The following is a 27907-nucleotide window of genomic DNA, read 5'->3' on the forward strand; positions in this document are numbered from 1 at the left end:
CACAGTTCCAGAATTATTTTTAAAGACCACTCTGATGTATATTGAGGATGTCCAAGTAAATAATAAGTTGCTATTACATACATTAAAGATAAACAGCATTATGAGAGACATACTGCAAGGCTGTTTATTAAAATCAGTTCCCTTGAGTATAGCTTCCATATAATAACATGAGTATTAACAGTTTAAATTGCTGAAATACTGTTTAGTTTTTGCATGACAGAGCTAATTCTTCAATCAGATATAACTGCAATAAGCTTTTACAATTTGTTTTTAAAGTGTTCTTCACAAAAGGATTATGTGATTCTTGCCACTAGAACACCACCCAAAGAGGAACAAAATGAGAACCTCAAACCTACCAAAGCTAAGTTGGATACTTTGGATGAAGAATGGGCCACAGAACATGCCAGCCAGGTAAAATTGTCTTGCCGTATAGATGTTTGTATTTAGTTGATAACAGAAAAAAAAAAAAAACGCTTCCTGCGTTACTAGACTCGAATTTTGCAGTTTTCTTTCTTAAGTGCATGCCAGTGGTTGTATTCAAAACACTTTTACAGAAGGCTTTGAACAGAAATGACTCTTAGGACTTAGTTATGGAACAAGTCAGAGAACCCATTCAGTAAGGGCAGGACAGTGTGGTGAACTGACACAAAGATAATACTAGGGAAACAGCAAGCAGTTGGGCAATTGCGTGTAGTTGAAACACAAAGCGTGTAGGAAAATGTAATTAAATACAAGGCTTGTTTATGGGTGGCTTTGGAATGCAATTCTAAGAAGTGCACTTGGTAAACAAAAGCCCAGTGGTAAGGGCAGAGAGAGTCATGGTCCTTTTTTAAGGATGTGGCCTTAAAAAAGTGTATGTGGCCACCAGGAGATCAGTCAGGCTCCATTGGATGGCCCACACCTGTGGATATATGGGCAGCACAAATTGGACGCACAGGGTTATTAAAAAAAAAAAGTAGGACATGAAGTTAGAAGGAAAAGCATAGGGTAGTGGGCTGGATCTGGGGAGAGTGGGGATGATTATGATCAAAGTATATTGTGTGAAATCCTCAGAGTACTCATAAAAGTATTATATTGAAAAATCCAGTGGTAAGCCCTGAGACCCCTGTATTTTAAAAGAGGTTAAAGCGACTTATGCCAGTAATGTGTAAGGTAGCATTAATATTGGCACAGTACTAGTGGAGAGTAGAACCTGGAGACAGAAGAGAAACTGTAGCTAAAGCAGTAGTCCAAACCAGTGAGGGTTTGAGTCTGAACTAGATTCTGAGCTTTGTGAGGGCAGGACCTGTTTCCTGTATTTATGGCTGTAAGCTGAGAACCTACAGCATTTCCCTGGTTTATAGTGTGAGTTGTAAAATACTAGATAATGCGTGGATCAATTGGCTTAAACTTCATTCATAATTTCAGAGAAAGAGCTAGAATCATGAAAATTTAGTGACCAAGTGGACTGAGAATAAAGAGATTTAGAACAGAAAATAGACAAAGATGGCTGAGATTTTTACCTTGAATGTTTGTGAGACAATATTACTGTTATGAGAGAAGGAAATGGATTTAGAGGTTGCTGAAAAATGTAATAAATATGCTAATTCACTTAAAACATTTCTTGAATGAGTTGTGGTATAGAATAAAAAATAATAAAGATGATTAGAGTAAGATGAAAGAATTATTGTATTTCTTTCTCAACTTAAAACCTCTAAGATAAATAAACGTGCATATATTTGTGATGGGTGAGTAGTATGCAATTATAAAAAAATTCCAAGAATTACTACTGTTGCCTCTTAAAGAAGGTATTACTTTAATTCCTACTGGTATATATAAATGACTTTCTATCCTAAATTTGCTTTTGCTTTCTTATAATTTTTTTCTTTCTTTCATGTCTTTTTACTGTGCATGTACGCTGTGTATTTGTGTTTGCAAGTGTATAAATGGAGGCTTGAGGCTTAGGTCAGTAATCTTTCTTAATCACTCTGCATCTTACTCTTTGAGGCAGAGTCTAGCTTGTCTTGCTGGCCAGCTTGCTCTAGGGAATCCCTGGTCTTCACTCTCAGGGGATGGAATTATAGGCCAGCTGCCAAGCCCATCCAGCATTTACATAGGTTCTTGGAATTTGAATGCCGATCCTTTTGCTTGTGTGGCAAGTGTTTTAACCACTGAGCAACCCTGCCTTCCCCATGAAATTTAATGTGTTCTGTATAATTTACATGCAAATACATACACAGAGAGACTATGCCTGAATTTGTAATAGTAAATTAATATTTTTGGCTGGGCAGTGGTGGCGCATGCCTTTAATCCCAGCACTCGGGAGGCAGAGGCAGGCGGATCTTTGTTCTTTGTGAGTTCGAGGCCAGCCTGGTCTACAGAGCGAGATCCAGGAAAGGCACAAAACTACACAGAGAAACCCTGTCTCAAAAAAAACAAAAAACAAAAAAAAAAAATTAAGATTTTTACCTCTAGAAAGATTTAACTTTGTTTTAATTTTTAAAGCTTTTAAAGGTTCCCCATGATAAATATGAAAACTGTGTAACATTTGTCAGACTGATTAAATGGAAATTATGAAATCCGAGGGAACCATGAGCTGACATAATGCAGATATAGTAGAAATTATGTTTTAATATCTAATTTTCTAAAATTTTAACTTGGTGATCGTTTGCTTATACCATAAGTCTATGAAAGCTAGCAAAAGTACCCTTGTCACTGAAATTGGCTAGCAGAGAAAAACACATATAGTTTTAAAACTAGCCACATCATGTGCAGGGAAAATAGTAATAGAGGGCAGATTAGTGTATACACATACAAGACTGTCTGGTTCTCCAGGGTAACTGGAAGTTCAGAGATCAATGTGCAAGAGAAAACAGCTCCCTCAAGTTGACTTTGAAGTTAGCTCACTGAATTAAGATGTCAGTGTCCGAGCAGTCAGTTTAGGCTGAGGAAAGAACCTGAGGAAAGGCATAGAATTAGACAGCCTAGGGCAGTGTGTGGGGAACAGGGAGTAGTTTTGACCATGCTTCACTATTTCAGAGAAAGTAGATCAGCTATGTCTCTGAACATCAGATTGGCCGGATTCTGGAGAGATTAAAATGGCAGTCTAAGGTAAAATATTTATTTTGCAGATGGTTGGAAGACCATTGAAAAAAATTCACTTTACAAATCTTAGGAGAAAAGAGTCTATATATTGATGCACCTGAACAAGTTACTGAAGTGATTTTAAGCTACAAAGTTGAGGGTGCTCTGAGAAGGGAGATACATTTATCTATATAGTTACACTCTAGTTTTTCAACTGTCTCTACCCGGATTCTATGTGTATAGGTGGTCCTGGATAGGTATTTGCTGATTTAGTGTTTACTGCATAAATAGAAGAGATTGACATGCTTATGATAGCTAATACTGTATTTTTATCTTTAGGTGTCCAGAATGCTCCCTGGAGGACTTGTGGTTCTTGGAATATTTATTATTACAACTTTAGAACTAGCAGATGATTTTCAAAATGCCCTGCGCAGAGTAAGTCCGAAGTAGCATAACCTCTTAATGAAATCAAAGTTACATATTATTTTAAGCATACATATATTAGTGTTCCATAATTCTATATGCTAGAATTATGTTGAAATAGCCTTTTCTATCCATTGGCTTGCAGATCTTATGTGTAATAAATCTAAATATTTTTTCAGTCAAAGCGACATATTTTAAAATACTTGTAAAGGTTTGTTTATTAAAGACATATGTATGATTGTGGGGGGCGGGTCATGCAGCCACCTCGGTGAACTTGTGGAGGTCAGAGGACAATGACAACTTTGTAGACTCAGTTCTCTCCTTCCATCCTTTTGTGAATCCCAGGGCTTGAAGTCAGGTTGTCAGCCTTCCACGTCAATGCCTTTACCTACTAAACCACCTTACTGACCCTTAAAACACCTCTTCACAAGATGGTATCATGATGTTATGTAAGCAGTCATAATGGTCTGTTTTTCTTGTGTAATAGCAGTTTTCTCATAGACCTTCCACTTATTAGGAAGTGATTGTAGTAATATCAAGTTATACTTGTCACATCTTTTGAAGTTCTGAGATTAATATATAAACAATAATCATGTACTTAGTCTTCACTCCTGGAGAGGGTGCATATCCTGCATCTCTTTTTTTTGTTTGTTTGTTTTGCTACTACATCAGAAAACCAGGTAGTATAATCAGTCCAAAAGTAAATGGAAAAGTCCCAAGCTGTTTTCTCTTAAACTCAAACTAAAGTAGTCTTCAGGAAGCTTTCCTATCTTTACATACTCAGTTTCCACATGTACATTCACAAGCGTATCTCACCATGTGAGCAAGAGGGACTTTATACCATTCAGAAGCACAAAGCTGGTAGCTGGAGGCAGTTTTTTAAAAAAGCAATCTATAGGTGCTGTAGCTACCTCCACTTTTGTATCCTCTGCTGCAGATACTTCACCCATGACTTTGATACTTGGTGCCTAGGAAGAAAGGATATAGACCCTCCCTGGCATGGTTTTCAGTCTTTTGCACTCTTCCATTTTAAGATTTACTTAAATTTATTGCCTTTTTCACTAATGTAGTGCGAATCCTAATTGGTCTTAATAATAAAAGCCCGGATCCAGATATCAGGCTAAATGCTGAAAGATCAGAGAGACAAAGGAGCAAGCCACAGCCACCTCTTCCCTCGCCAGCTCCTCAGCCTGAAAGGGAGTGAGCTCCTGTCTCCTCCCACCTCATATTCCTCTCTCCACCCAGCCATATCCCTTCCTGTTTCCACCTCCTAGTGCTGGAATTAGCGGTGTGTGCCACCACAGCCTAGCTTCTAGTGGCTCGCTGTGCCCTCTAATCTCCAGGCTAGCTTTATTTGTTAGAGCACAAACAAAATATCACCACAAGATACTTTAATAAATAACTTTATAAAATGTGTTGTTATTGTCAATACTTTTGGTCATTATATAATACTGTGCTTTGTGGAGCAATTTCTTTTGATATTATCAGGAAAGGCATGTGTCTTCTGGTAAGTTGTTTTCAGCTTATAGATCATAAGAATGAGATGACAAATTAGACCGCTCTACACATTGTTGTAAGAAAGCTTAGAGCCACATTCATCACCCTCTATCTTCATTCTAAGTCGATGTTTTACAGGTAGTATTTCTGACACAAATTTAGGTCACTATTCTGATTTTTTTCTCCTAATTTTTTACTGCTTTCATGTTTTGTGAAATTTAAGTAAGAAATGCTAGCTATGCAACATGTTTTATTCTTGTAGTTAAAATAATCACTACTTTCCTTTATAACAAAAACAAAGTTTGTATTCTATATTTTATATAAATGCTAGTTGCTCAAAATTAATGTATCATGCCCAATTAATTATTAATTATGAGGAATTACGTTTTTTAGTTAAAACTTAATTTTTATGTGGATTCTTTTATGAAATCACAAATGGTTATATGATGATATAGTCCATGAAATTCTGAAGATTGCAAATTATCATTGCCTTTTCCCACATTTTTCATTATGTGATGAATTCATGTATATTTTTCTATCTTTCAGCTAATATTTTCTGTGGAAAAATCTATGAATAGAAAAAGACTATGGAGTGTCTCAGAGGAAGAGGTCTCAGAACGAGTGATACTTCACATTTGTTCTTCTACAAAAAAGTATCTTTTATTTAGGTGTTTATGATTAATGTCTGTGGTTCTGGCTACAGTACTAGTGTTGCTGACTAGTCTGCACCTCCCACAGCATACGCTGCACTGAACCTGCCTTTCCTCTCTCTCTCTCTTCCCCAAATCAACATATGCTGCACTGAACCTGCCTTTCCTCTCTCCTCCCCAAATTATATGCTGTGCAAATCACAGTCCCACAGTTCTTTCCTTCAACATTTGTTTAAATCATCCTTTTGAAAAAAGACTATGAAGTTTGTCTTTAAAGAACACATTGTTATGATCAGGGAGGCCAGTAATCATATTAATAATGATCATGGCTACTGGTTATGTGCTGAGTTTGGTAGAGAGAAAGGACTCAGGACTCTGAATTCTTTGCCAGCTCTCTAACCATGTATACTTTTGCACTGTGGGTTCTTTTCAGAGATAAGCTTAAGCTTATAATGTTTTTTGCTGTGTTAATATTATTTTTATCTTCATTTCTTAAAGTTAAAATGTGCAATTTGAAGCACCTATAATTGAGCTGGACAGTGTAGGAATTCTTATGCCTTCGCCATGGTTACATGGCTTCCTTAGACTCTTTCCTCTATAATTCCCCAGGATAGACAGTCACTAAAGAGGAGACACAATCCAAGGACCCACTAAATGAGGACTTGGAGAAGACAAAATTCAAAAAGAGACTTTTCCTGTAGAAGATGTGATACTTGCCTGGAAAATGTCACAGCCCAGTAAATGTTCCTGAGCTTGATCCCATCTGAAACAGCACTGTTTGTGCTGTGCAGACGATGTTTGAACAAGAACTCACAGGTGCTTCCTTTCCATTTATTATGATTAGCAATATTTACAAACAGAAGGAAACTTGTTTTGTTTGCTTTTTTAAGCACCAGGAGTACTGTAGTCAGCAATCATATACACACATAATATACATAATACCTGAACATTCGAACACTTATATAAATGCATACCTATATATCTGTATATGTCTTTTAAGTATCTGAAGTATTATAATTTTTAAGCACTTATATGTACCATTTTTAGTTTTTGGATCATATTTTATTATCAGGAATTCTTTCGGAGTCATTTATGACCTTAATTAGTAAAGATTATCTTGTCGAACTTATGATGTCCGTGATCCAAAGGTAAGAAAAACCACTCTTTAAATATTTTTTTGTTTTACAAGCTACTCTTAATAGTCAAAATTCATCTTTATTTATATTTAGTTTTAATAATTTTCGGTGTCATCACTTCTTTTTGATGCATATGACCACCTGTAGTTTTTTGTGTGTTTTTTGTTGTTATTGTTACTGTTGTTGTTGTTAATCTCCTGGTTTACATTTGAGAAGCTGGTGATGGTAAAAGTGACTAAGAATTTTGTGTCGCTTCAGTGCCTAGTCCAATGGTTCCCGTTTGGCTTGCCGAAAAGCAATATGAAACTACTCACAGTGTAGGGAGCAGGGAGAGGACAGCCACAGTGAGGCGCCTCGGTGAGCACTTGCTGCACGCAGAGTCTTTAGAGCGGGCTGGCGAGGCCACGGGTGAACACAGATGCCTAGGGCACCTTTTAGAATTCTCCACAGAGCTCTCTGACCCTTTTTCTGCCTACCCCCGTGAGGCTGCGAAGATTGTCTAGCGTGTATGAGAGAGGACTAAAATTAATGCATGCTCACTTTATATATCTCCTTAAATGGAGAATTGACAGGACCTTACAGGATGCTAGCCTGTTCAAGTTATATATAGATTTTATACCTTATATTACTTTATTAGTGCATATATGTTACCTAAGCCATATCATGTTTTGTTTTTCCACCTTCCCTCTAAAGAGTTCTTCAAGACCTGCAGATTGGAAGTATCAAAACAGAGTGTCTACCTCATGGCTGTCTCTAGAGTGTACCATTCACGTTAATATTCACATCCCACTGTCGGCTACTTCTGTCAGTTATACTCTGGAAAAAAATACAAAGGTATCAAGAAGTAAAATATGTTTTCTTCATTGATTACTGAGTGGGTTCTCTGCTGTTAATCTGGTTGTGACATTTATAATCCTCAAAACTTGTACTTTATTAAAATGATTTTTATATATATAATGAACTTGTTACTCTAGCTGGATTAGGAATTTTTTTTAGCATGAATAATGTCATAATGTGTATTTAGCATAACAGGTACTTAATAAATATTTATTAGTTAACATATGTAGCGTTTAATTATGTCCATAGATTTACTGATGGCCGTCTCTTGATCCTAATTAGTTTTGCTTTGCTTTTTTCTATTCCTTTGTATTTCATCATTTTTTGTTTCTGTTTAATTTTTCTTCTTTAATACTGCCTTATGCTACTCAAGGCTCATTTTTCTATTTTTTAAAAGATAATAGACACCATTGGGTTTTATTTCTATGCTCGTGTAGTTATTAAGACTTTGGAGTTTGTGGTATAAATTTTAGGAAAAGATCAAAAAACTTATTTAATATGGATAAGGAGCCAAAAGATTAGGACTTGAATTTGTGGTACTAGATTTAAACACTGTTATTGACACTTGGACGTTTTCAAGATTTCAGTGTAGTAGATGGAGAATAACAGAAGAGGAGGCTTGATTAAGATAACTTTACATCTGACAGATTCCATCTTGTTTTTAAGAGTGGACTCACACGCTGGGCCAAGCAAATAGACAGTGGTGTTTATTTGATTAACGGACAGGTTAAAGGCGAAGATTGTGACCTATTAGAAGGACAGGTGAGTCATGAGAAAATTGTCTTACTTAGGAAAGAATTTTTTAAGGAAAAATGGACTTCTCTTTAGTTCTTGTCTTCATTAAAGCAAGCTTTATTTACTCATTTCTAGGACCTTTATTTATTTATTTTGATGTAGGGTTTCTATGTAGCCCTGACTGTGCTAGAACCCCAAAGATCTGCTGCCTCTGTCTCCCAAGTGGGAGGACTGAACGTGAGCAATATCATCCTGGGTCTTACAAAGTAAAGGGCAAATGTTTTTCTCAGGAAGTGATAGGAAGAGGCTATTTCTGGTGTAACTGAGATACCGAATTCTGGGATTAGGAATGTCATCTGCATCTAAAGCCTATCTAATCTCCACATTATGAAAGCTTCTTTAAAACTGGCTGTCTTGTGTGCTGCCATCTGTAGCTCCATGTGGAAGCCTGCGTAGGAGTCTCCAATACCTTGACCTAGAGAAGGAGGAGTGGAGGTGATCTCTCTTGTGAAGCAGGGGTCTGCAAACTGGAAAAAGCCAAATAGTAAATGCTTTAGGTTTTAGAAGACATGTTAGTTCATGTTCAACTATTCATCTCTCCTGTTGTCCCATTAAAGTAACCATAGACAGTAGGTAATATAAATGAATGAGCTTGACTGTTCCAGGAAATACTTATTTACCCAAAGAGGTGGCAATGTAATTTTTTACCTACAGAAAATAATATACTAATCTCAAATCTAAAGGAATTAGAGTAGGGAATAATTTTAAGAGATTATTAATGGTTGATGTAAAGTATATAATGCAGTGTGTCTGTACAAAAGCAAAATTAATTAAGATTGCATTTTATCCTTGTTATTTAGAAAATGTAAAATAGTTCTTAAATTGCCTTTTAATTTTCATATACAACCTTAACAGTCTGGCTTTTGTATTTTTAGAAAAAATCTAGAGGAAATACTCAAGCAACCGCTCATTCTTTTGATGTCCGAGTGCTAACGCAGTTGGTAAATATTTTTAAATACACTTATTTAAAATAAATTATTTCACCTAACATAACGTAAAATTAGGAATATAATTGAATTAATTAAAAAATGTAACAAGATATGAAACTATCTAAGACATCCAGTTATAAGAAAATTATTCCCAAGAAGCATTGCTCTGATTAAACCATTTTGAGCCTTTTTGTCTCAAGGCTATTAAAGTGTTAACACGTAAATAGCGATTTTGAAAGCATATGTACATATGTATCTAAATACTTTGAGCTGTTGATTTGATTATTAAAGTTGGAATTCTTAGAAACTTTTAAAAGAAGATATATGTTGATAGACGGAGAGTTGTCATATATTTAATTTGAGGTATATAGTCCTTCTTATACTCTAATTTGATAGAAACTCCAAAGGGGAACTGGAGCAGTGGTTCAGCATTTCAGAGCATTTGTTGTTCTTGCCGAGATTATGGGTTCGATTCCCAGCACCCACATGGTGGCTCCCATAACTCCAGTTCCAGGGAATCCAGTGCCCTCTTCTGACCTCCACGTGCACTAGACACATACGTAGTACACACATACATGTAGGCAAAACACTCATACACATGAAATAAAATAAATCTAAAAGAATCTCCAAAGTATTATTTAGCAAGTTTCATTTTTTTCTGTATGCTATTTTAAAATTATACATCTATTTGGAAATTCAAATTTTTTTAAAAATTGGGTATATTGAAGAAACTAAATTAAATAAAAACCACTTAAATTAAAACTACTAATTACTTCTAAGTGTTGTTCACTTTAATACTGCCTCATGCTATTCTGAAGAACAGTCCATGATTATAAGAAGTATAAGAAATTTTATTCCAGTATGACTCTAGAGTTTGAAACCCTGAAACACTACCAGAACTTTCAGTTTTTTAACTAAATTGAGAAAGTGGAGATAATTTGGTTCTTAAGGTGCTTTGCCATCTGTCTCTGTGTTTAACTATAAGACATTGCTAAGTTGGCATTGGACTTGAGCTTCTCCATCTAGTTTCTAGTGTTGTTTCACAGTACTTAACAGTACTCTTTTTTGTCTTGTATTTTCTACTTGACTTTGGATTTTAGAAGTGTCTTTTATTTCAAGGCATGCTATTTTTCTACATATATAACCCTTTACTAGTTAGACTTACTTTTGGGGGCTTGGGGATCCGAGACAGAATTTCTCTGTGTAGCCTTGGCTGTCCTGGAACTCACTCTGTAGACTGGGCTGGCCTTAAATTCAGAGATCCTCCTGCCTCTGCCTCCAGACCACCACCTGGCTTAGACTTACTTCTTGATATTGCCTAGTTAAGAAGTCTAATTCAAGACTCTTTACGGTATCAGCTCATGTGTTCTGACTTATCTTAGATGTCTCTGTGGTATCTGAATTCTGTGTGTGTCCCGAACCACTTGTCTTGCCCATGCCACCTGTGTCCTGCTGCTCATAGTCATAACCCCACCTATACATCAAGATTGAGCCACAGTTTATTAATAACAAAAATAAAATATGAAGTATAAAAAAGACATGAAGTTGGGAGGCAGATAGGCACTTGGGGACTTAGAAGGAGGTCATGATAGGTGGGTATGATTAATATCACTGTTTAATGTATGGAATGTTCAAAGAATGAAAAATAACTTTTAAATAAAAATCTAACTCCCAAATGCCAGTACTTCCATTGGGTTTCATTTGGTCAGCAAAGTCAGAGGCTTCTTTTTCCAAACGTTTTGTTAGTACCAAAAGGTTCCTTCTCTTGTGAGCACATTAGGGTCTTTGTTTGTTTGTTTGTTTGTTTTGTTTTGTTTGTTTTTTCGAGACAGGGTTTTGGCATCTGTCCTAGATCTCGCTCTGTTGACCAAGCTGGCCTCGAACTCACAGAGATCCGTCTGGCTCTGTCTCCCGAGTGCTGGATTGTAAGAGCCAGAGGTGGTAGATGACTCAAGGAAACAGCATTTCCCAGATATAGCAGGGCTGGTAGACATTTGAACTCAGAGACTACAACTGACGGACTGATGCTTTGTTTTGTTTTAATTGGGATGTTTTGCTTTCCATCACGATCAAAGGCCTTCAGAAGTATTTTCAGTGTTCCCATGTTGTCCTTGTTTGGGCACTTAAGACAATCAGACTTAAACTGTCTGAATGGGGTGGGTTGATGGCACTTGATGTTCTCAGAGAGGACCCAGGTTTGCTTCCCACATCCACTGGCAGCTCACAGCTGTCCATCTGTAACTCCAGTTGCTGAGGACCCGATACCCACTTCCAGCTTCCTCCGTACTGCACACACATGGTCACAGGCATATGATCAATCAAAACATTTATTTGCATAAAATAATAATAAACATTTAAATGTCTGGAGCATCTGAAAAACAAGAGATATTGTGTACTGCTTAGACTGGAGACGATGGGCCATGAAGTGAGAACAACCATGTCATCCCTTTGAAACTGTTAACAGCATTTCCTGGTGACAGCTCTTGCTGATGTCAGGATCTTACCTGAGGGAAGCGTAGGTTTGCTTTTAGCATATGGAAGTTTGAAGTATTGAGAACACAGCAATAAATGTGTGTCTAGGCGTTGGTTAGAATTCGACTGTATGTATGGTGTCCTAATTTGTATACTTTGGTGGTTTTCCTGTGTTCCGTGCTTTGTATCTCCTACTGTAGCATGTCTTCTTTCTGCTTCTTTTTATAATACTTTTCTGAGGAATCTACAAATAATGTATTTTTACAGAACATACTAAGTATTAGTATTTTAAATAACATGTTAGTGAGAAAACGTTAAGATGTAGTTGGTTTTCTCTCTATATTAAGAATGTAACTTATAAAGAGACATATGAAGAACTTAATAATTTATGGAGAATATTTTCAAGTACTTATGCAAAAAAATCCTTCCTTTTCTATAAAATGGTTACTTAATGGTTAAATGTTTTCTACACTTAATAATGTTAGGACTATTAGAACTAATATGGATTAAAATTTTGTCTTTTAGCTCCTGAATTCAGACCACAGATCCACGGCCACAGTCCAAATCTGCAGTGGTTCTGTAAACCTGAGGGGAAATGTGAAATGCAGAGCTTATATCCACAGCAATAGACCCAAGGTTAAAGATGCTGTGCAGGTATAGAAGGAGTAACTGACATGAAGAAAATGGAAACAGCTTAACATTAAAATATCCTAGAAGTTTACTTTGTTTTTATCTTACTTTTATGATTATTAATTTGGTTTTAATTAATAAAGTTCCTATTGGATTCAAAATTTTTATATATAAACTGTATATGAATTTAATAAGTATTCTACCCTTGTAATATATCAATACCTTTGAAATAATTTCTTTTGAGGGGAGCTCAATTTCTTAACAGAAATATTCACAGGAAGAATTGTTAGGTAATGTTTCAGAGTCCAAAAATTTGAAAAATGATGACCAGTATTTACATTGTAATACATTTCCTGATTTAGAATATTAGAAAAATTGGTTTAGATGCAAACTTTAATTCTTTATTTGGCTTTAATATACACGTAGTATTTAAATGTGGGCTACATGGATTTATCATTCAACTACAACTATGTTAAAAATAATAGCAATAGGTATGCTGAGTATATAGAATAATAAGTGGAGTGATATATCAGTTATTGAGTGGACAATTCTTACTCCAGAAAGCAAATTGTGGTGTGTTTTTTTTTTTTTTTTTTTTTTTTTTTGAGACAGGGTTTCTCTGTGTAGCTTTGCGCCTTTCCTGGGACTCACTTGGTAGTCCAGGCTGGCCTCAAACTCACAGAGATCCGCCTGCTCTGTCTCTCGAGTGCTGGGATTAAAGGCGTGCGCCACCACCGCCCGGCATATTTTTTTTTTTAATATAATGAAATAATTCAACTTTGAAGTATTTTATTTCTTACTGTGTTTTGTCCCATAGGCAGTGAAGAGAGATATTTTGAACACAGTTGCTGATCGCTGTGAAATACTATTTGAGGACCTGCTTTTGAATGAAATTCCAGAAAAAAAAAGTATGACTATAAATTAATACTTTTTTGTGTTTGTTCTGTTTCATACAGTAAGGTGTCAAGATTTAACATGTATGTCATCTTCTATGGTATGTTTTATAGTAGTAAGTTGTCTTTTACTTTTATTGCTGAATAAAACCTTTTCAGATGCTCCCTCCTCCACCATTGTGAAATGTGTTTTGAACATTTTCTATTAGCAAAGCTGTTGGCGTTTAGCTGTTGTACGGAAGATTTTTTTTTTTAATGTTTTGCACCTTTTTCCTCATTTTTAAAATTAGTTCTGTGAGAATTTTGTACGGTGTATTTTGATTATATTCACTCTCTCCACCATCTCCTCCCATATCCTTCTTACTACCCCAATTTGTTTGTTTGTTTTTTTATAGCACACCAGGTATCGTTGGCGCGGCTTGAATATTTTTTGGACATGTTGCCTTCCCCTGGAGCGTGCTTAATCTGATAGGGGCCACACCTTCCAGAAGACCGGCTCTCCTTTCAGCAGCTTTCAGTTGCAATAGCTCTTAGCCAAGGGTGGGCCTTGCTGCGCACTTCCCCTATCTGCGCTGGGATTTTGTCCGGCTTGAGTGTGCGCAAATCTTGTGCCTGCCTTCACAGTTTGCCCTGCTATGTCTGGAAAGCGCTGTTTGTTTATAGTCCTCCACCACCTCTGGCTCGTACTGTCTCTCTGCCCCTCTTCTGCAGTAATTCCAGAGCCTTTGGCAGGGGTGTGTGATATAGATGCCCCATTTAGGGCTCAGCATTCTGCAGTCTCTCGTTCTCTGCACCATGACTGATTAATTGCCATTTCCTGCAAAAGAGACTTCTTTGATGAGGGTTGAGAGAGACACTGATCTATGGGTGTAACTATAAGACATTAGTATTTGGTTTAATGTGATTCCCATTTAGCAGCATAATAGTCTCTCCTCTAGGGCTTGTGACCTAGCCAGCCAGAGGAGCTTCTTGGCCCTGACAACAGTGCCAGGTGTGAGTTTCAAATTGTGGAGCAAGCTTTACGTCCATTCAGAAACTGGTTGGCTCCTGTATGTCATTCATGCACTAGTAGACATATCTTACCAGGCCCGTTGTCCCTGTAGCTGGCAGGGTTCACAGCAGACTAAGATTGATTTATTTTTTTTCATCAGCAGCGTACAAAGCACCTTCTAGTACTGTGAAAGCTGGCCAGTAGGGGTGAGGCTTTCAGAGGAGTACCTGCTTGGTTCCGTCATGTTTTAGCACTCAGCAGTAGGGCTTGACAGTGAGCAAACAAGAACATTGACATTAGCTATACCACTCGGGGATTTATGGGATCTTCCTGGCCAATAAATCCAAAAGAAGTAACCCATTCCCAGCACCGGACTTTTTATTGGTTAACCTGTGGTGTTGTAGAGGCATTGTTGCCCAAACTCTACATAAACTTTTATATATGTGCATGTAAATACTTCTGGAAGCTTCTACAGTAGTGGGTTTTCATAGGATGTCTGCCATGTTAGTTCCTTTCCTGTATTCCCCCTCTACCCTGCCCTTCCATTTCCACCCTGTATAACACTCTCTTCCATTACCCCCTTTACTCCTTATAGCTGCATTCTCCCCCCGCTCTCAGGGAGGATGTTAAAACAATTGCCTCTGATGAACTAGTTTTGCCAAAGGAAACAGAGTCAGCAGTTTACATGTAAGACTTTTTGTTGATGTTGTAGGCTTTAACACAACTTAGGTGTACTCAAACATTAACTTAGAGGTGTATAGTGGATTTTCTTAAGTTACTGTTTATACACTGTTATGTTTTATATTTCTTAGCTGTTTCTCTAACAGACTTGATTAGGTTCAAGAAAGGTTGAATTGCATCTTTGGGGAAACATAAGCAGTTTATGTTTTACATCTTGGTAATTTGTATTAAAATAATTTTGTACTCAGAAAAATTATATTAAGTATGCTTTTGAGACTACACCTTTGTGTCTCCATTCTGACTATTCTGCTGGTGGGTGAATTTCTGATTCTAAGGGTTTTGTTTTGTTTTTCTTTTTAATAAGTGATTAAATGCAGTGCAACTAATCTTTGGCATTCAGTTTTTATACCCTATTCTTTCTTCAGGGACATTTAGAATCCAAATTTGAAATGTGCTTAAGATTCTGTACATCAATTATCCATGCATATTATAACCATCTTCTAATTTTAACTTACTATTCAAGTATGTTTGGTTCACTCTATCCATCATCCTATCCATCATCACTATAACCATCATCCTAATTTTGCGTGCTCTGGTACAGACTGCAGTTATGTAATTTAACAGTAGGAGGCAGTGTGGTCAAAGAGTAAGCCTCTTCTTCCAGTGCTGCACAGATGAGATCATACCCTGCAAGTGGAGGAGTCGTGTGGTTTATGTCACTGCATTCCCTGTGACACTTAGGAACACTTCAGCATCTCTGTCTGTAGGTATATAATGTAACCCTAGTTTCCTGAAGAGGAAGTGTAGATTGCTAATAGAATGACCCCAGTTTTCTTCTGCTTGATCTTTACATTGATAGCTTTTTAACCATACCTGATACAAAGTGGTTATTATCTACGAAAATGTCTACTTCTGAGTTAGTTCGTGAGAGCCACATTTAGAGCTAACCAGCAGTTACATTTATGTAGCTAGTAATTTTTAAAATTTAGGCACGTACAGTCTAATTTGCAGGTATCCAAAGAAATGTGAAACATGGTGGTTTGGGGAGATGACTCGGTGTGTAAAAATGTTTCTTCCCAAGCACGAGGACCTGAGTTCAGTCTCTAGAACCCATGAGTCCTGAGAACAAAGCCAGATGTTATGACATAGACTTCTAATCCCAGTGCTGGGGAGACAAAGACAGGGAAGGCCCTTACATTGACTTCAAACATGCATAAATGAAGAATAAGTTAGCAGTAAAATCCACAATACTTAAAAGATTAAAACAAACGAGAAAGGCAGCAGTCTTAGGGGAGTTACACAGTTGACTGGGTGTTCCATCATAGGACACAGTGGGTCGTATATGGACATGTGATTAGCAACATCTTTACAGTAAAGGTAAGGAGGGTGTGTGTTTCATAGGTATATTATCCAGGTCTCTTTGGAGAAGCTAGGGAAATTGAGAAAAGAAAGAACTCAAAGCAGTTTTATCAACTAGAAAGTTCAAAATCATTATCATTTCAAACAGACGTTTTTATGTTTTTTGAAGGTAATATTTGTTGACACCAATGACAGATATATCTAAATATTGATAATGTAATATTCTTTTTAGATTATGAACTTCCTCAGCGAGTTTTTGTTCCCCTTCCTGGATCTGCTGTAATGTTATGTGATTATAAATTTGGTGATGAGTCAGCTGAAGAAATCAGAGACCATTTTTCAGAGATGTTAGATCGTGAGATTCAAATAGAGGACTTGGAAATTGCAGAAGAAGTAAACACAGGTAAGTGAAATCTGAGTAGACCACACCTAAACTCACCATGCCTTCCTGTTTCCTTAAAGCTACTTCTGTTTAATACTTCGAATTATTAACTGAGGTATGTACGAACACACACACATGACAGATCTCTGCACATAAAAACATAGAGTATTTTCTTTGGAAACTTACCCAAACTTAAAACACATCAGGTGTTTTTGAGTCTAGCCAATGAATCTTCATAAGACAAATTCAGCTTTAAATGTGTGGAAATAGGTAATTTTCAGGTATTTATTTCAACATGAGAAAAGTTTTTCTCAAACTGTTTTAGAAAATTTTCTCTGTATAATTTGTCATTTTCTTTATGTCCTCATTGTATAAGGGGGCACTAAAGTAAGGTAGGCAGTTCCAGAAATCAGATGAAGATGCTTTGGAGAGAGAGCATAGACTTTTGATACTATTCAGTTGTGTAGACTAGTGATTCCTCTAGACTTTGTTTGCACATTCGACCTCACCTTTGGAAGGTTTTATTTTCTGTAATAAGTACAAGATATAAAGATGTGTATATAAAGAAATGTGCAGACCTATCTAAATATTATGTAATAAAATTAATTATTTGTAAATATTATTAGATACTGAATAAAGAACAGCTTAATTTAGAAGTTTCTGGCTTGGTAGAAAGTCTTTGGGTTACTTTTGAATATGAATGTCGATTAAATTTGAATGTAGCAATTGTAAAAGTTTCTTTTCTAATTTCTTACTCAGTTCAGTTTCATTAATCCCCATTCCCCATCAGGGGAGAGTACAGTGTTCATTTTGGTAAAACCATGTGGCATTTAAGTGGGGATTTCCTTCAAATTTGTCAGTGAAGGATGAAGTTAGTTGAAGACGCCTATGTCTAGTTTTCTCCCCAACAACTCCAGTTCTGTGTTGATAATGATCAAAAACAGTATCTTTATTTTTGAAGGGGAAAGAGATCCTAAATTGCTCAGTGTTTGATGTTAAAGGAACTGTGTGTTAATCCTTTGAAAATGATATTTTTAACGAGCATATTCCCAAGGAGATCAAAGCTGTTTTTTGAAAGTACCATGGAGGGGCTAATGCAATGGCTCAGTGGTTAAAAGCAACTGTTGCTCTCGCGGAGGATCTGGGATTGGTTTCCGGTATCCATATGATGGCTCACAGCCATCATAACTCTTGTTCCAGGGGTTCTGATGCCCTCTGCTGACCTCACACGAGGTGCACATATATACATGTGGGCAAGACACTCATATTCATAAAAATAAATAGATTTTTAAAGAGTAAAAATATTTGAAAAACAAAGTATGCTGGAGCAGAGGAATCTGTGCCATTACAGCTACCCAAGAGGCTAAAATGTGAAGTGATAGGATCCTTGAGCCTAGGAATTTGGGCTGCCTAGTCTGTAAAATAGAGAGAACATTTGTCTTCCCCGAGAAAGGAGAAGGTAGCATGTTGGCTGTTCATCAAATACCTTTACTCAGGTTAGCGACTCTGTTCTTTTTGACAACTAAGTGTCCAATGATGTTCTAGCTTCATTGTTGTTTCTGTGCTTAAATACCCTGACAAAGACAAAAAATGGGGAGAAGGGGTTTATTTTAGCTCCCATTCCAGTTTACGGTTCACCATTGTGAGAAAGTCCCAGAGACAAGAGCTGGTCCTGTCAGCTCCACCACAGTCAAGAGCAGAGAGATGTATGCATCTTTGCTTAGTTTCAACTACCTTGTTTTCTCTTTGTAGCCCAGGGCTCCAAACCAGGGGACAGACGGCACCATACACTTTCACCCCGTCTTCCCACATCAGTTCAGGCAATCTAGACAATCACAGACATGTCTACAGGCCAGCTTGATCCAATAGTCCTGGCTTGAAACTCTTCCTTGTGAGTCTAAATTGTGTCAAGTTGACAGATGAACTATCATGCGTGAGAAGGAAGTTTTTGTTGTGTTTACTTCCTTGTCTCTAGTACCTAATGATAATTCTTGAACCATTCTATTAACAGTAAGCTAAATCAGTGGTTCCCAACCTTCCTAATGCTGTGACTCTTTAATCCAGTCCTCATGTTGTGGTGACCCCCAGCCATAAAATTATTTCATTGCTACTTCATAACTGTAATTTTGCTACTGTTATGAATTGTAATATAACTATTTAATATGCAGGGTGTCTGATCTGTAACCCCACAGGTTGAGATCTGCTAGGTCCTAAATGAATCTTAGAAATGTTGGGGTGATCAAGTTTCTGTAATTCATCCTTTTTCCTTTAATACAAAGATCTGTATCCCAAGGTGAGTATACAGATTCTTTTCTTCCTTATTCTGAGTAGCAGTCAGCCTTCCTGTAACGCATTCTTCAGGAGTATGGATCCATAGACACTTGCACTGCATCCTGACTTGCGTTCATGGTTTAAATTTGAGGCTAACTAGCTGTTCTAATATTTTAGAGCTAAATAGTTCCACACACTTTATTCTCTTTGTTATAGTTACTAGAGAACACTTTTTTTCCCCCTTTCTTCCTATTTGCCATCTTCTAGATTAGGAATTTCTAACCTGTAAAGACCAAAGCTCTTAGGGTCTGAATTGACTTAGAAGGCCTACAAACCTCTTGAAAATGTTTGTGTATTTGCTAGGAAATGTCTTGTATCTTTCAAGGGGTTAGTGATTTAAAGAAATAAAAGTATCATAATACAAATTACATTTTTATTGCCATTACCAAATAGTATCTACTAGACCATCCCAAGAACGAATTACCGGAATGGGTAGAATTGTATACCCATCCCCTCCAATATAGTGATGCTTTATTTCAAGTACTTTAGATTATGACTGTATTTGGGGATACTTAAAAGATGATTTTGTTAAATGATATCATTAGCATGGGCCCTAATCAACTCTTGCCAGCATCCTTAGGACAAGGCGAAATGTATATATGTACATAAGGGCACAAGGGACGATTACACACCAAGAAAGGCCTGTGAGGACAAAGGAGAGCAGTGGCTGTCTGCAAACTGAGGAGAATGTACTCCGAAGAAACCAGAAGTGCTCATGCCCTGAGATTGAGCTTCTAGCCCCCAGAACTGTGAAGAAAAAAACATTTCTATTGTCCAAACCAAACAAGGGAAAACAAAACAAAACAATAACCTGTAATCTGATTTAAAAGATAGACAGATGTCAGAGAATATAGTGAGAACACCTAAGGACTGACTCAAGAATAAAGATCAGGATTCCAGGGTCTACAGTTACTTGATTAGTGATTCAATAAGAAAAAAGTATTTTTTCCCCAGGCGTGGTAGCAGATTAAGTGCTAGTCCCTACGTGCTAGCACTCGGGAGACTGAGGCAGGGAATTGCCAGCTTGGACTACATAGGGAGTGCCAGGCCAGCCTGGGAAACAATGTGAACTCTTCTCAGATAGAACAGTAACAACAAAAATTTCAAACATCAGCAATATGCCTTGTAAGTGTATGATCGACAAGGTTTTTCTTTTTATGTCTTTAAACTGTATTTTTTTTTCTTCAGAGAGCCAGCATTTGGAGAAGACAGTAGATTAGCTTCCTAAGGTTCTGTCTTCCACTTTCTCTTTAGCCAGTCTGTTGTGTAACAGGTCAGCACAGTCAGTGATCTTCCAGCCCTCCTGTCGGGGGCTCGGGCAGACTCTGAGGTTGATGGTGTTCTTCTCCACACCATGTCCCCTCCCTGTGTAGCAGACTGAGGGTGTGCAAACCCCAAGGCCTCCAAGTCTCCTGCTGAGCCTGCCAGTTTAGATGTTAAAGTAAGACCTTGGTTTCAGCTCCCACTCCTTAAGGAAGGGTTGGGAAGAGACACCCAGCTTTCGTAGTTCACAATTCTTCCCCGTACTGCTTGTATTTGTCATTTCTCGTGCAAGCACACGCCTGGTGACAGATTGCTGTGTAATACAGTAGATAATACCAACTTTATTAAAAGCCTCATAATTTTGACTAAGTCTCATTTTTGCAAATAAATGACTTTTAGACCTCAAAACAATACACTTTATTATCAGATTAAGGGCTTGCCCCATGGGCCATATTTTATCTTTTATTTTAGCGTTGCTTATATCATGTTAAATATTAATATTATCATGATCCAGGGAATATAAATACCTTAAATATTCATACTAAAATTGTACTTAGTCCCTCTTTAAATATTTAGTTGTTCTAGATAGCATGTAAATACTAATCCATACATCTGCTTTTGTGGGTTTTAACTTCTATAAGCTTTTAACTTGGAAATTTAAGCTTTTAGGTTTTTTATTTGTTTATTTGGTTGGTTGGTTTTTCAGGACAAGGTTCCTCAGTATAACCTTAGTTGTCCTGGAACTAACTTTGTAGACCAGGCTGGCCTTGAACTCACAGAGATCCCCCTGCCTCTGACTCCTTAGTGCTGAGATTAAAGGTGTATGCCATCACGCCCAGCTGGGAATTTAGTTTTCTTCCTCACCATATTTTATATTTTCTTCCTATCTATATTTTTCTTATTTTGGCAGCCTAAGGTAAAGATGATGTCTCAGTTTCTTTTTGATGGCTGTGATAAAATACCCTGGCAAACAAGTCAAGGGAGACAGGGTTCATTGTGGCTCACAGTTTAGGACTGCGGTCTGTCGTGGAGAGAGTCACAGTGGCAGGAACTTGAGTGAGCTGGTCACGTGTGTCTGCAGTCAGGAAGCAGAAAGCAGTGAATGCAGGTGCTCAGCTGGCTCTGCGTTTTATGCAGTCCAGGATACAAGTCAAGGGATAGTGCCACCCACTTTCGCAGTAGGTCTTTCCCTCTTAGGTAACCTTCGGGTCATTCCTCATGTGTGCGCTTGGAGGCTTGTCTCCTAGCATTCCAGATACTGTCAGGTTGACAAGCAATACTGACCGTCATTGATGGGTTACCTGAATGTATTTATTACAGTAACAAAGGGGACAAAAGAGTGGTTTGAAAGTTAGGTGTGGACACTTAGATAAACAGTATGTTAGCACAGAAACTGCACTGAAAGGAAACAGTGACTTTCTAGATAGTGCATATTTTTCTGTTTCTGGGATTAAGTAATACACTGACAATATTACCATTCAATTACCTGTGAGACTACCCAGCTTTTGAAAGTTATAAATTATAATCAAGCTAATAATTTATTATGTATTGATTGCCTATAATATATTGAACATTCGGATTCTAAAGAAAGATTAAACTGGTACTTCTCAACAATCTCACAACACAGTAGAATGTACAAAGAAGTAGATTGCTGTGAACAAGGTGATTAGGTCTGGAATAGAAAAGTGGACAGCTTGCCAGATACACAACAGATGTGTGCTCTCTGTATGGGACTCAGAGACATTTCTTGACTTTAAGTTGATATTGAAGGAAGAATTAAGTAAAAGTGATCAGGCATTTGAGGAGTTGAACACTGGTCTGAGATAGCCAACAATAAAAATTATCTAGAATTAGGTTAGCTTTGCCTCACTCAGAATTTGTTAAATTGGAAGGGGGGATTTAGTAATTCTGTATAGTTTTAATAGAGAATATGTTCTTTATTATTTTGGGGTGGGGTAATAAAACCACAAATTTCGTGCATATATTAAGTGTTTTAAGCTAAACTTTTTGTTTGGGGTTATATCCATTTGTTCATTCTTTTATTTCATATAATCAAAGACATTGGGTGTATAGTTTTAGCTTATCTTTTAGATGCATAATGAAAGCCATAGTGTGATTTGACTTGAGTCTATGCTTGCCACTAATAGCTGTATAACCTGTCTAAGGCCTTTCTGAGCCCCAGATTCCTTTGGGCTAGGGGATATATTTTCTAAAAAGTACCACACATAAATGGAGGATGGTAGGATACTTTATCAAATAATTAATTTTCTCTCATTGAACTTTTGCACATTAACAAAAATACATTAGTATTAAAGTGTGAACATAGTATTTTATAATAGACTTGGATTTTCATAAGCATCTGAAGTCAGGATTTCTATATACAATAAACCTCTGAAAATAGTTCAAGTTCAGAAGTGGAAATGAGTTATATATTTAGGACTATTAAACTTTCTAAATATCTGGTATTTTCTAAGTTTTTGAAATTATTATTTGCTTGTCTATTGCTGTGTGGTCTATAATATAGTTGCCAAGTAGTTGCTATGTTTAAAAAATACACATTTTGCCAAGTAATCAAGTAACATACTTTTAAACAACTTAAGGGATAAAAAAACAATTTGTTTGTCAAAATGACTCACTAATGTTGAAGGATAACTATGACTTTAAACTTTCTTGAATGTGTTAGTCATCTCATAGACATTAACTTAATAATTCAGATGTACTTTGTCTATTATCAGATAAAAATAAATCGAAGACACGCCTTTAAAATATGCTGGGACTCATCTTTGTCAATTCTATTATGGTATTGGACATGTTATTCTTTGTTACTAAATATTCATCGTTTATTATTTTCTGTGGTTGAATCCAGGGCCTTGTGCATGGTAGGCATGCTTCATACTATTGAGCTATGTCCCCACCCCTTGGTCTTTTGAGACATGTCTTGTTATGTGATTCAGGCAGGCCTTGAACTCCTTCCTGCTCCAATGAACACTCGAGTGACTGAGAAACATTAATAATTTAAAGGAAAAATAAATAATCCAGATTACTTAGCTGTGCTGCTAGGAATAAAACTCAGGGCCTTGTGTGTGGCAGAAAGTCACATTACCATTCAGCTATATCTCAAGCCCTGGTTCCTCCCTTTTTAAGCATGATCTGTTTTCTTCAAGTTTGCTATCTTTCTGCCTCAGCCTCCTGAGTGCTGAAATTTAGGTGTGTGACAGCACCACACCCACCTAGGGGGATGTATTTATGGATAAATTGTTGACTGTGGTTCTACAGGGATAGGGAACCCATCTACTTAAAAGGTTCAAGTCCTGGGTGGCTGGTGAGATGGCTGAGCTGGTAATGCCACTTTGCTGGCAATACTGATGACCTCAGTCACAGAAAAATAATGAAGTAGATAAAAGCACCCTACACACACCTTTTTTTTTTTCTTCATTTTTTGTACCAGATCCACAGATACCTATTAAAATACATTTTTTTTTTTTTTTTTTTTTTTTTTTTTTTTTTTTTTTTTTTTTTTCGAGACAGGTTTCTCTGTGTAGCTTTGCGCCTTTCCTGAACTCGCTTTGGAACAGGCTGGCCTCGAACTCACAGAGATCCGCTGCCTGCTCCGATGCTGGATTAAAGCGTGGCACCACGCCCGGCTAAAATACATTTTTAATAAATACATTTTAATCAAATACATTATGGGATAACTCATAAAGACTTTTTAGTTCTTTTCAAGCCTAGTTCTCTGGAATTTTGTAGCACTGTACTGCACCACTGCTTCTGGGAGACGGTATGAGTCTGGCCAGGCTCCTCCAGGACTCTCCATTCCTGCCACAGCCTCAGTAATGCTACTTTCATCTGATTTACATATGATGATTTTCATGTCAGATTTTGTTTTCGTAGGATTGGTTAGCACTTTGGAAGAGGTTAAACACTTTTAGTTGGTGTTAAGTAAATTTAGATAGGCCAATGTATATAAATTATTGCTAGCATAGTGAAGTAAAAACTTAGATTTGGGCTAGGGAGAAAAAGTCTGACAATTAGAGTTCCATCTCATGGACCCTTGGTTGAGGGAGAGAACAGACTCCTAAACGTTGTCCTCAGACCCCACATGTCTACCTCAGCACATGGGCACCCACACTCATGCCCATGATGTCTCACACACACACACCAATAACAATACAAGTTTTTAAAAATTATTTTCTACCATTTACAAAACAAGATGAAAAAAATTACAAACCCTAAGTTGACTACCTAGAATCCTCAGCTTCACACTTTACCTACTAGGATTTGTAGAATGTGATGCAGTATTTGCCTTCCTTAACTTTCAGAGGTTTGCAAGGTAAAATTTCTAGTCATATTTTCTTGGTATATGTCAGATTTCAGAGATTAAAAGTCAATAATCTCTTTCTGCATTAGGCCAAATAGAAAACCTTTACATAATATAGTTTACCTCAGTTCTTTCTCGTATTTTCTTTCTGGAATCCAATTTTAGTTTGAAGACTGAATGAATACAGGAGTTGTTCAGTTCAGTTTAGGTCAACAGTAAAACGACATCGAGTGTTCTGAAGACTGTCACCTTGATATGCACCCCATGAAATTTAGTCCACCTGCATTCAGTAATGAACAAATCATGTTAAGTACAAGAGGAAGAGGGATCAGGAAAGATGACTGTGTGGTTAGGAGCACGTGCTGCTCTTGCAGAGGCTCTAGATTCAGTTCCCCGCACCCCTATGTCCACTCAGAACTTTCTGGAAGTCCACCTAGCAGGGATTTGATGCCCTTTTCTGACTTCCACAGGCGCCAGACACACATGTGGTGTAGAGACATCCATGCAGGCAAACACACATACACATAAAAATAAAGTTTTGAAATAAAAAAAACAGATCTTTAAAAAAAAAAAGTCAGTGAGTGGAAGGACAACACTGTTGATTGTGTATATTCTTTATTATGTTGTTTAAAAATGGCAGTTCTCGATTTCTGTAGTTAGTTCTGATTTCTTGCAGCTTGTATGACTTCCTCTCTGAAGAGCGAAGTGTCACTGACCGACACAGGGGACGAACAACCAGAGCAGCCGAATACAACGACGATTGGAATGAAGATCCAGCAAAACATAGGTATTCGCTTTTTTATAACTTGAAACAATGAAGTGATTCTGAGTTTTCTTTTGATCTTAAAATTAATTTCATTTCACCAACGTGTTAGATTAAGACAGTGTTTGCTGGGTGTGATGAAAGTGGCCATAGCCTCACAGGTAACGTGCATTATAATGATTGGGAAGCACCACCCTCCAGATCTGTGCTTCAGTGTCATCGAAGTGTGAAACAGCTGACGTGTGGGCGGGTGTGTGTCTCTGTGTACTTATATGGATGCGTATGTCCGTACATACACGCATATATTTACAGAAGCTTTTTAAAATACTTGTTCTGTTTTCTCTTAGTGTGCGTATGTGCAATAGAGACATTTTGTCCAATCTTTGTGACCTAAGTTTTCAACTTACTACCATATTTAAGAGTTCTCTGGATTTTAGTTCCTGCATATCTTTTCACATTTGAAGTAGGTGCGTGTATGCATATGTCTGCTGTGTGCACTGTCTTACAGGCCCCTCTGTTACCCACACTTCAGAGCCTGGGGGTCAGCCGAGCCTTTCTTTTGCACATTCCACTTCCGTTGTTTTGTGTTTGTTTCACTTTCAGGTGCGATTGCTGCACTCACACTTGCGGTCCTTGCGGCGGGCATCTCCTTTCACTACTTCAGTGATTAGGGTGAGGCCCAGAAGCTTCCCGATCACCCGGAAACCATTGCTCAACAGCCATGAAAAATAAAGATGGAAATGGCCCACCTGCATTTAAGCTAGCAACGAGCTCTGCTGTGGCAATGTCTATTAGATATGTTTCTGACTTACATGACATCACCAGCTGCCTGGTTTAGCCCTGCTTTTATTATCTGGCCCAGATTTCCAAAAGTAAACGATGCATCTAAATGGAGTTGCATGAAACAAATCACTATTATGTATTTTCAGAAGAGTCAAAATGTGAGCTATTTTAGAGTTTAGGCCTATTGAACGGCCTCACACATTGATCAAAATCTTGAAACTTTGAGCAGTCAGTGGAAACCATAGTTGATAGGATAAACAACTAAGTTTATCCTAGAGGACTTTTCTAATCTGCACCTAGTTGCAATATTTTGTAGACATTGTTCAAGTTGGAGGCCGTGAATACTATTTTAACTTAAAAATGGACTGTGGCTTCCTGGACGCAGTATGCTATTTGCCTCAAACCAAAAACAAAGAAAAATGTAAATCAGAGATGCTCTTCTAGTTAGGGCAGTTAATGTTCAGTAGCGCTCACCTTGCAGCCTTGTGTAGCTCCTGGCAGAAACAAACTAGACTGACTCTTCACTTAGGCCCAAGACTCCCATAGATTATGATCAAACAGTATTTTTTCATGATTGTAAGTCATGAGGTACAAGCTTCACTGAGACAGTAGAAGAAATAAACTATAGGAAAAATACACATGAAGCCAGTTCTCCCGAGTTCACAACAGCAATGTAGGGAATAAAGGACAGAGCCATTGATGTGGGTAAGAGCCAGGTCATGCTCCTTAGAACATGGAGTGCATTCTTTGAAGGAGGAGGGCAAACTGCAGGCTGGTTAATGGTAGTAGACGCAGCTGAAGAGATCAGTGAACTGGGAAGGCAGAGCATCAGGAGGGATGTGCGAAGGGAGGGTGACAGGGTCCTGGAGAACCAGGAGGGGAGAGTGGAAGAGAGGCAGCCCTTGAGATGACAGGGTTCTCCACACACGTTAGCAAAACATTTATAAATTCAAGAAACACATTATAGCTGAAACACATTTAAAACAGTAAAGTCCATGATTTGATCCAAGTGGTGAACCACAGGATACAAAGCAAGGTTTAAAAAAAGCCAAAGGCATATATAGTTCCTCAGCTAAGGCAAGTCAGTGACATACAGAGTAGACCCCTCAGTAGCAACTGCAACTGTGTACCCAAGACACCGGAAAACTGCCTTCAGAATTGTGAGTGGAACTGGAAAAGTTGGTGCAAAGCAAAACTGAGAAACAACAGACCTTCATTAAAGAAACTGAAAAAGGATGGTTAATGAGGAAAGTTACTCCAAAAGCAAGATCGAAAATGAAGTATTAATGAACAAAGTGATTAATATTGTAAATTTAAAGTTGTTTGTATAAAGCAATCATAATGAAGTGTTTACAGAAATTGTAAACAGATGTAAAACTGAATAAATATTGTTATGCAACATTCCTGTGGAATTTTCAAATAAGGCTATGACTGGGAAAATCTGGTTTCAAAGGTCAGAGGACGGTGAGAACCAAGTGGTCTGAGGGGCTGGTGCTAGGAGTCAGGAACCAGGTCAAGAACGTTTAAATAACATTATTTCAGTATGTGCTTTACTTTCAATGGTACCATCTCAAAAAAGCCATCGGGAGAAACAGCCCGTGAGAGGGAGATTAGGAAGGCAGAGACGGTACAAATAAAGGAAGAGACTAGAGGGGACACACATGGTCAGTAGAGCTACATGTTTCACAAGTCCAAGACCCTGGCCTGCAGC

General features: G+C 37.5%; 1 protein-coding gene across 3 annotated transcripts in view; it reads left to right on the forward strand.

Moving 5' to 3' along the window:
• Nucleotides 1-27597, forward strand: part of Odr4 (odr-4 GPCR localization factor homolog) — a 32486-nt gene extending 4889 nt beyond the window's left edge. For 2 of the 3 annotated variants that reach the window (XM_028874740.2, XM_028874741.2), the window contains exons 3-14: nucleotides 277-411; nucleotides 3403-3498; nucleotides 5530-5636; nucleotides 6745-6781; nucleotides 7463-7603; nucleotides 8273-8368; nucleotides 9277-9342; nucleotides 12328-12456; nucleotides 13250-13340; nucleotides 16589-16759; nucleotides 25327-25437; nucleotides 26017-27597. In XM_028874740.2, coding sequence (XP_028730573.1) covers nucleotides 277-411; nucleotides 3403-3498; nucleotides 5530-5636; nucleotides 6745-6781; nucleotides 7463-7603; nucleotides 8273-8368; nucleotides 9277-9342; nucleotides 12328-12456; nucleotides 13250-13340; nucleotides 16589-16759; nucleotides 25327-25437; nucleotides 26017-26084 — 1248 coding nt within the window. In that variant the 3' untranslated portion in view covers nucleotides 26085-27597. The remainder of the gene's footprint in view (nucleotides 1-276; nucleotides 412-3402; nucleotides 3499-5529; nucleotides 5637-6744; nucleotides 6782-7462; nucleotides 7604-8272; nucleotides 8369-9276; nucleotides 9343-12327; nucleotides 12457-13249; nucleotides 13341-16588; nucleotides 16760-25326; nucleotides 25438-26016) is intronic. The other variant, XM_028874742.2, reaches the window with a different exon arrangement.
• The last annotated feature ends 310 nt before the right edge of the window (nucleotides 27598-27907 follow it).

This window comes from Peromyscus leucopus, chromosome 15, assembly GCF_004664715.2.
Source record: "Peromyscus leucopus breed LL Stock chromosome 15, UCI_PerLeu_2.1, whole genome shotgun sequence".
Classification (NCBI taxonomy): domain Eukaryota; kingdom Metazoa; phylum Chordata; class Mammalia; order Rodentia; family Cricetidae; genus Peromyscus; species Peromyscus leucopus.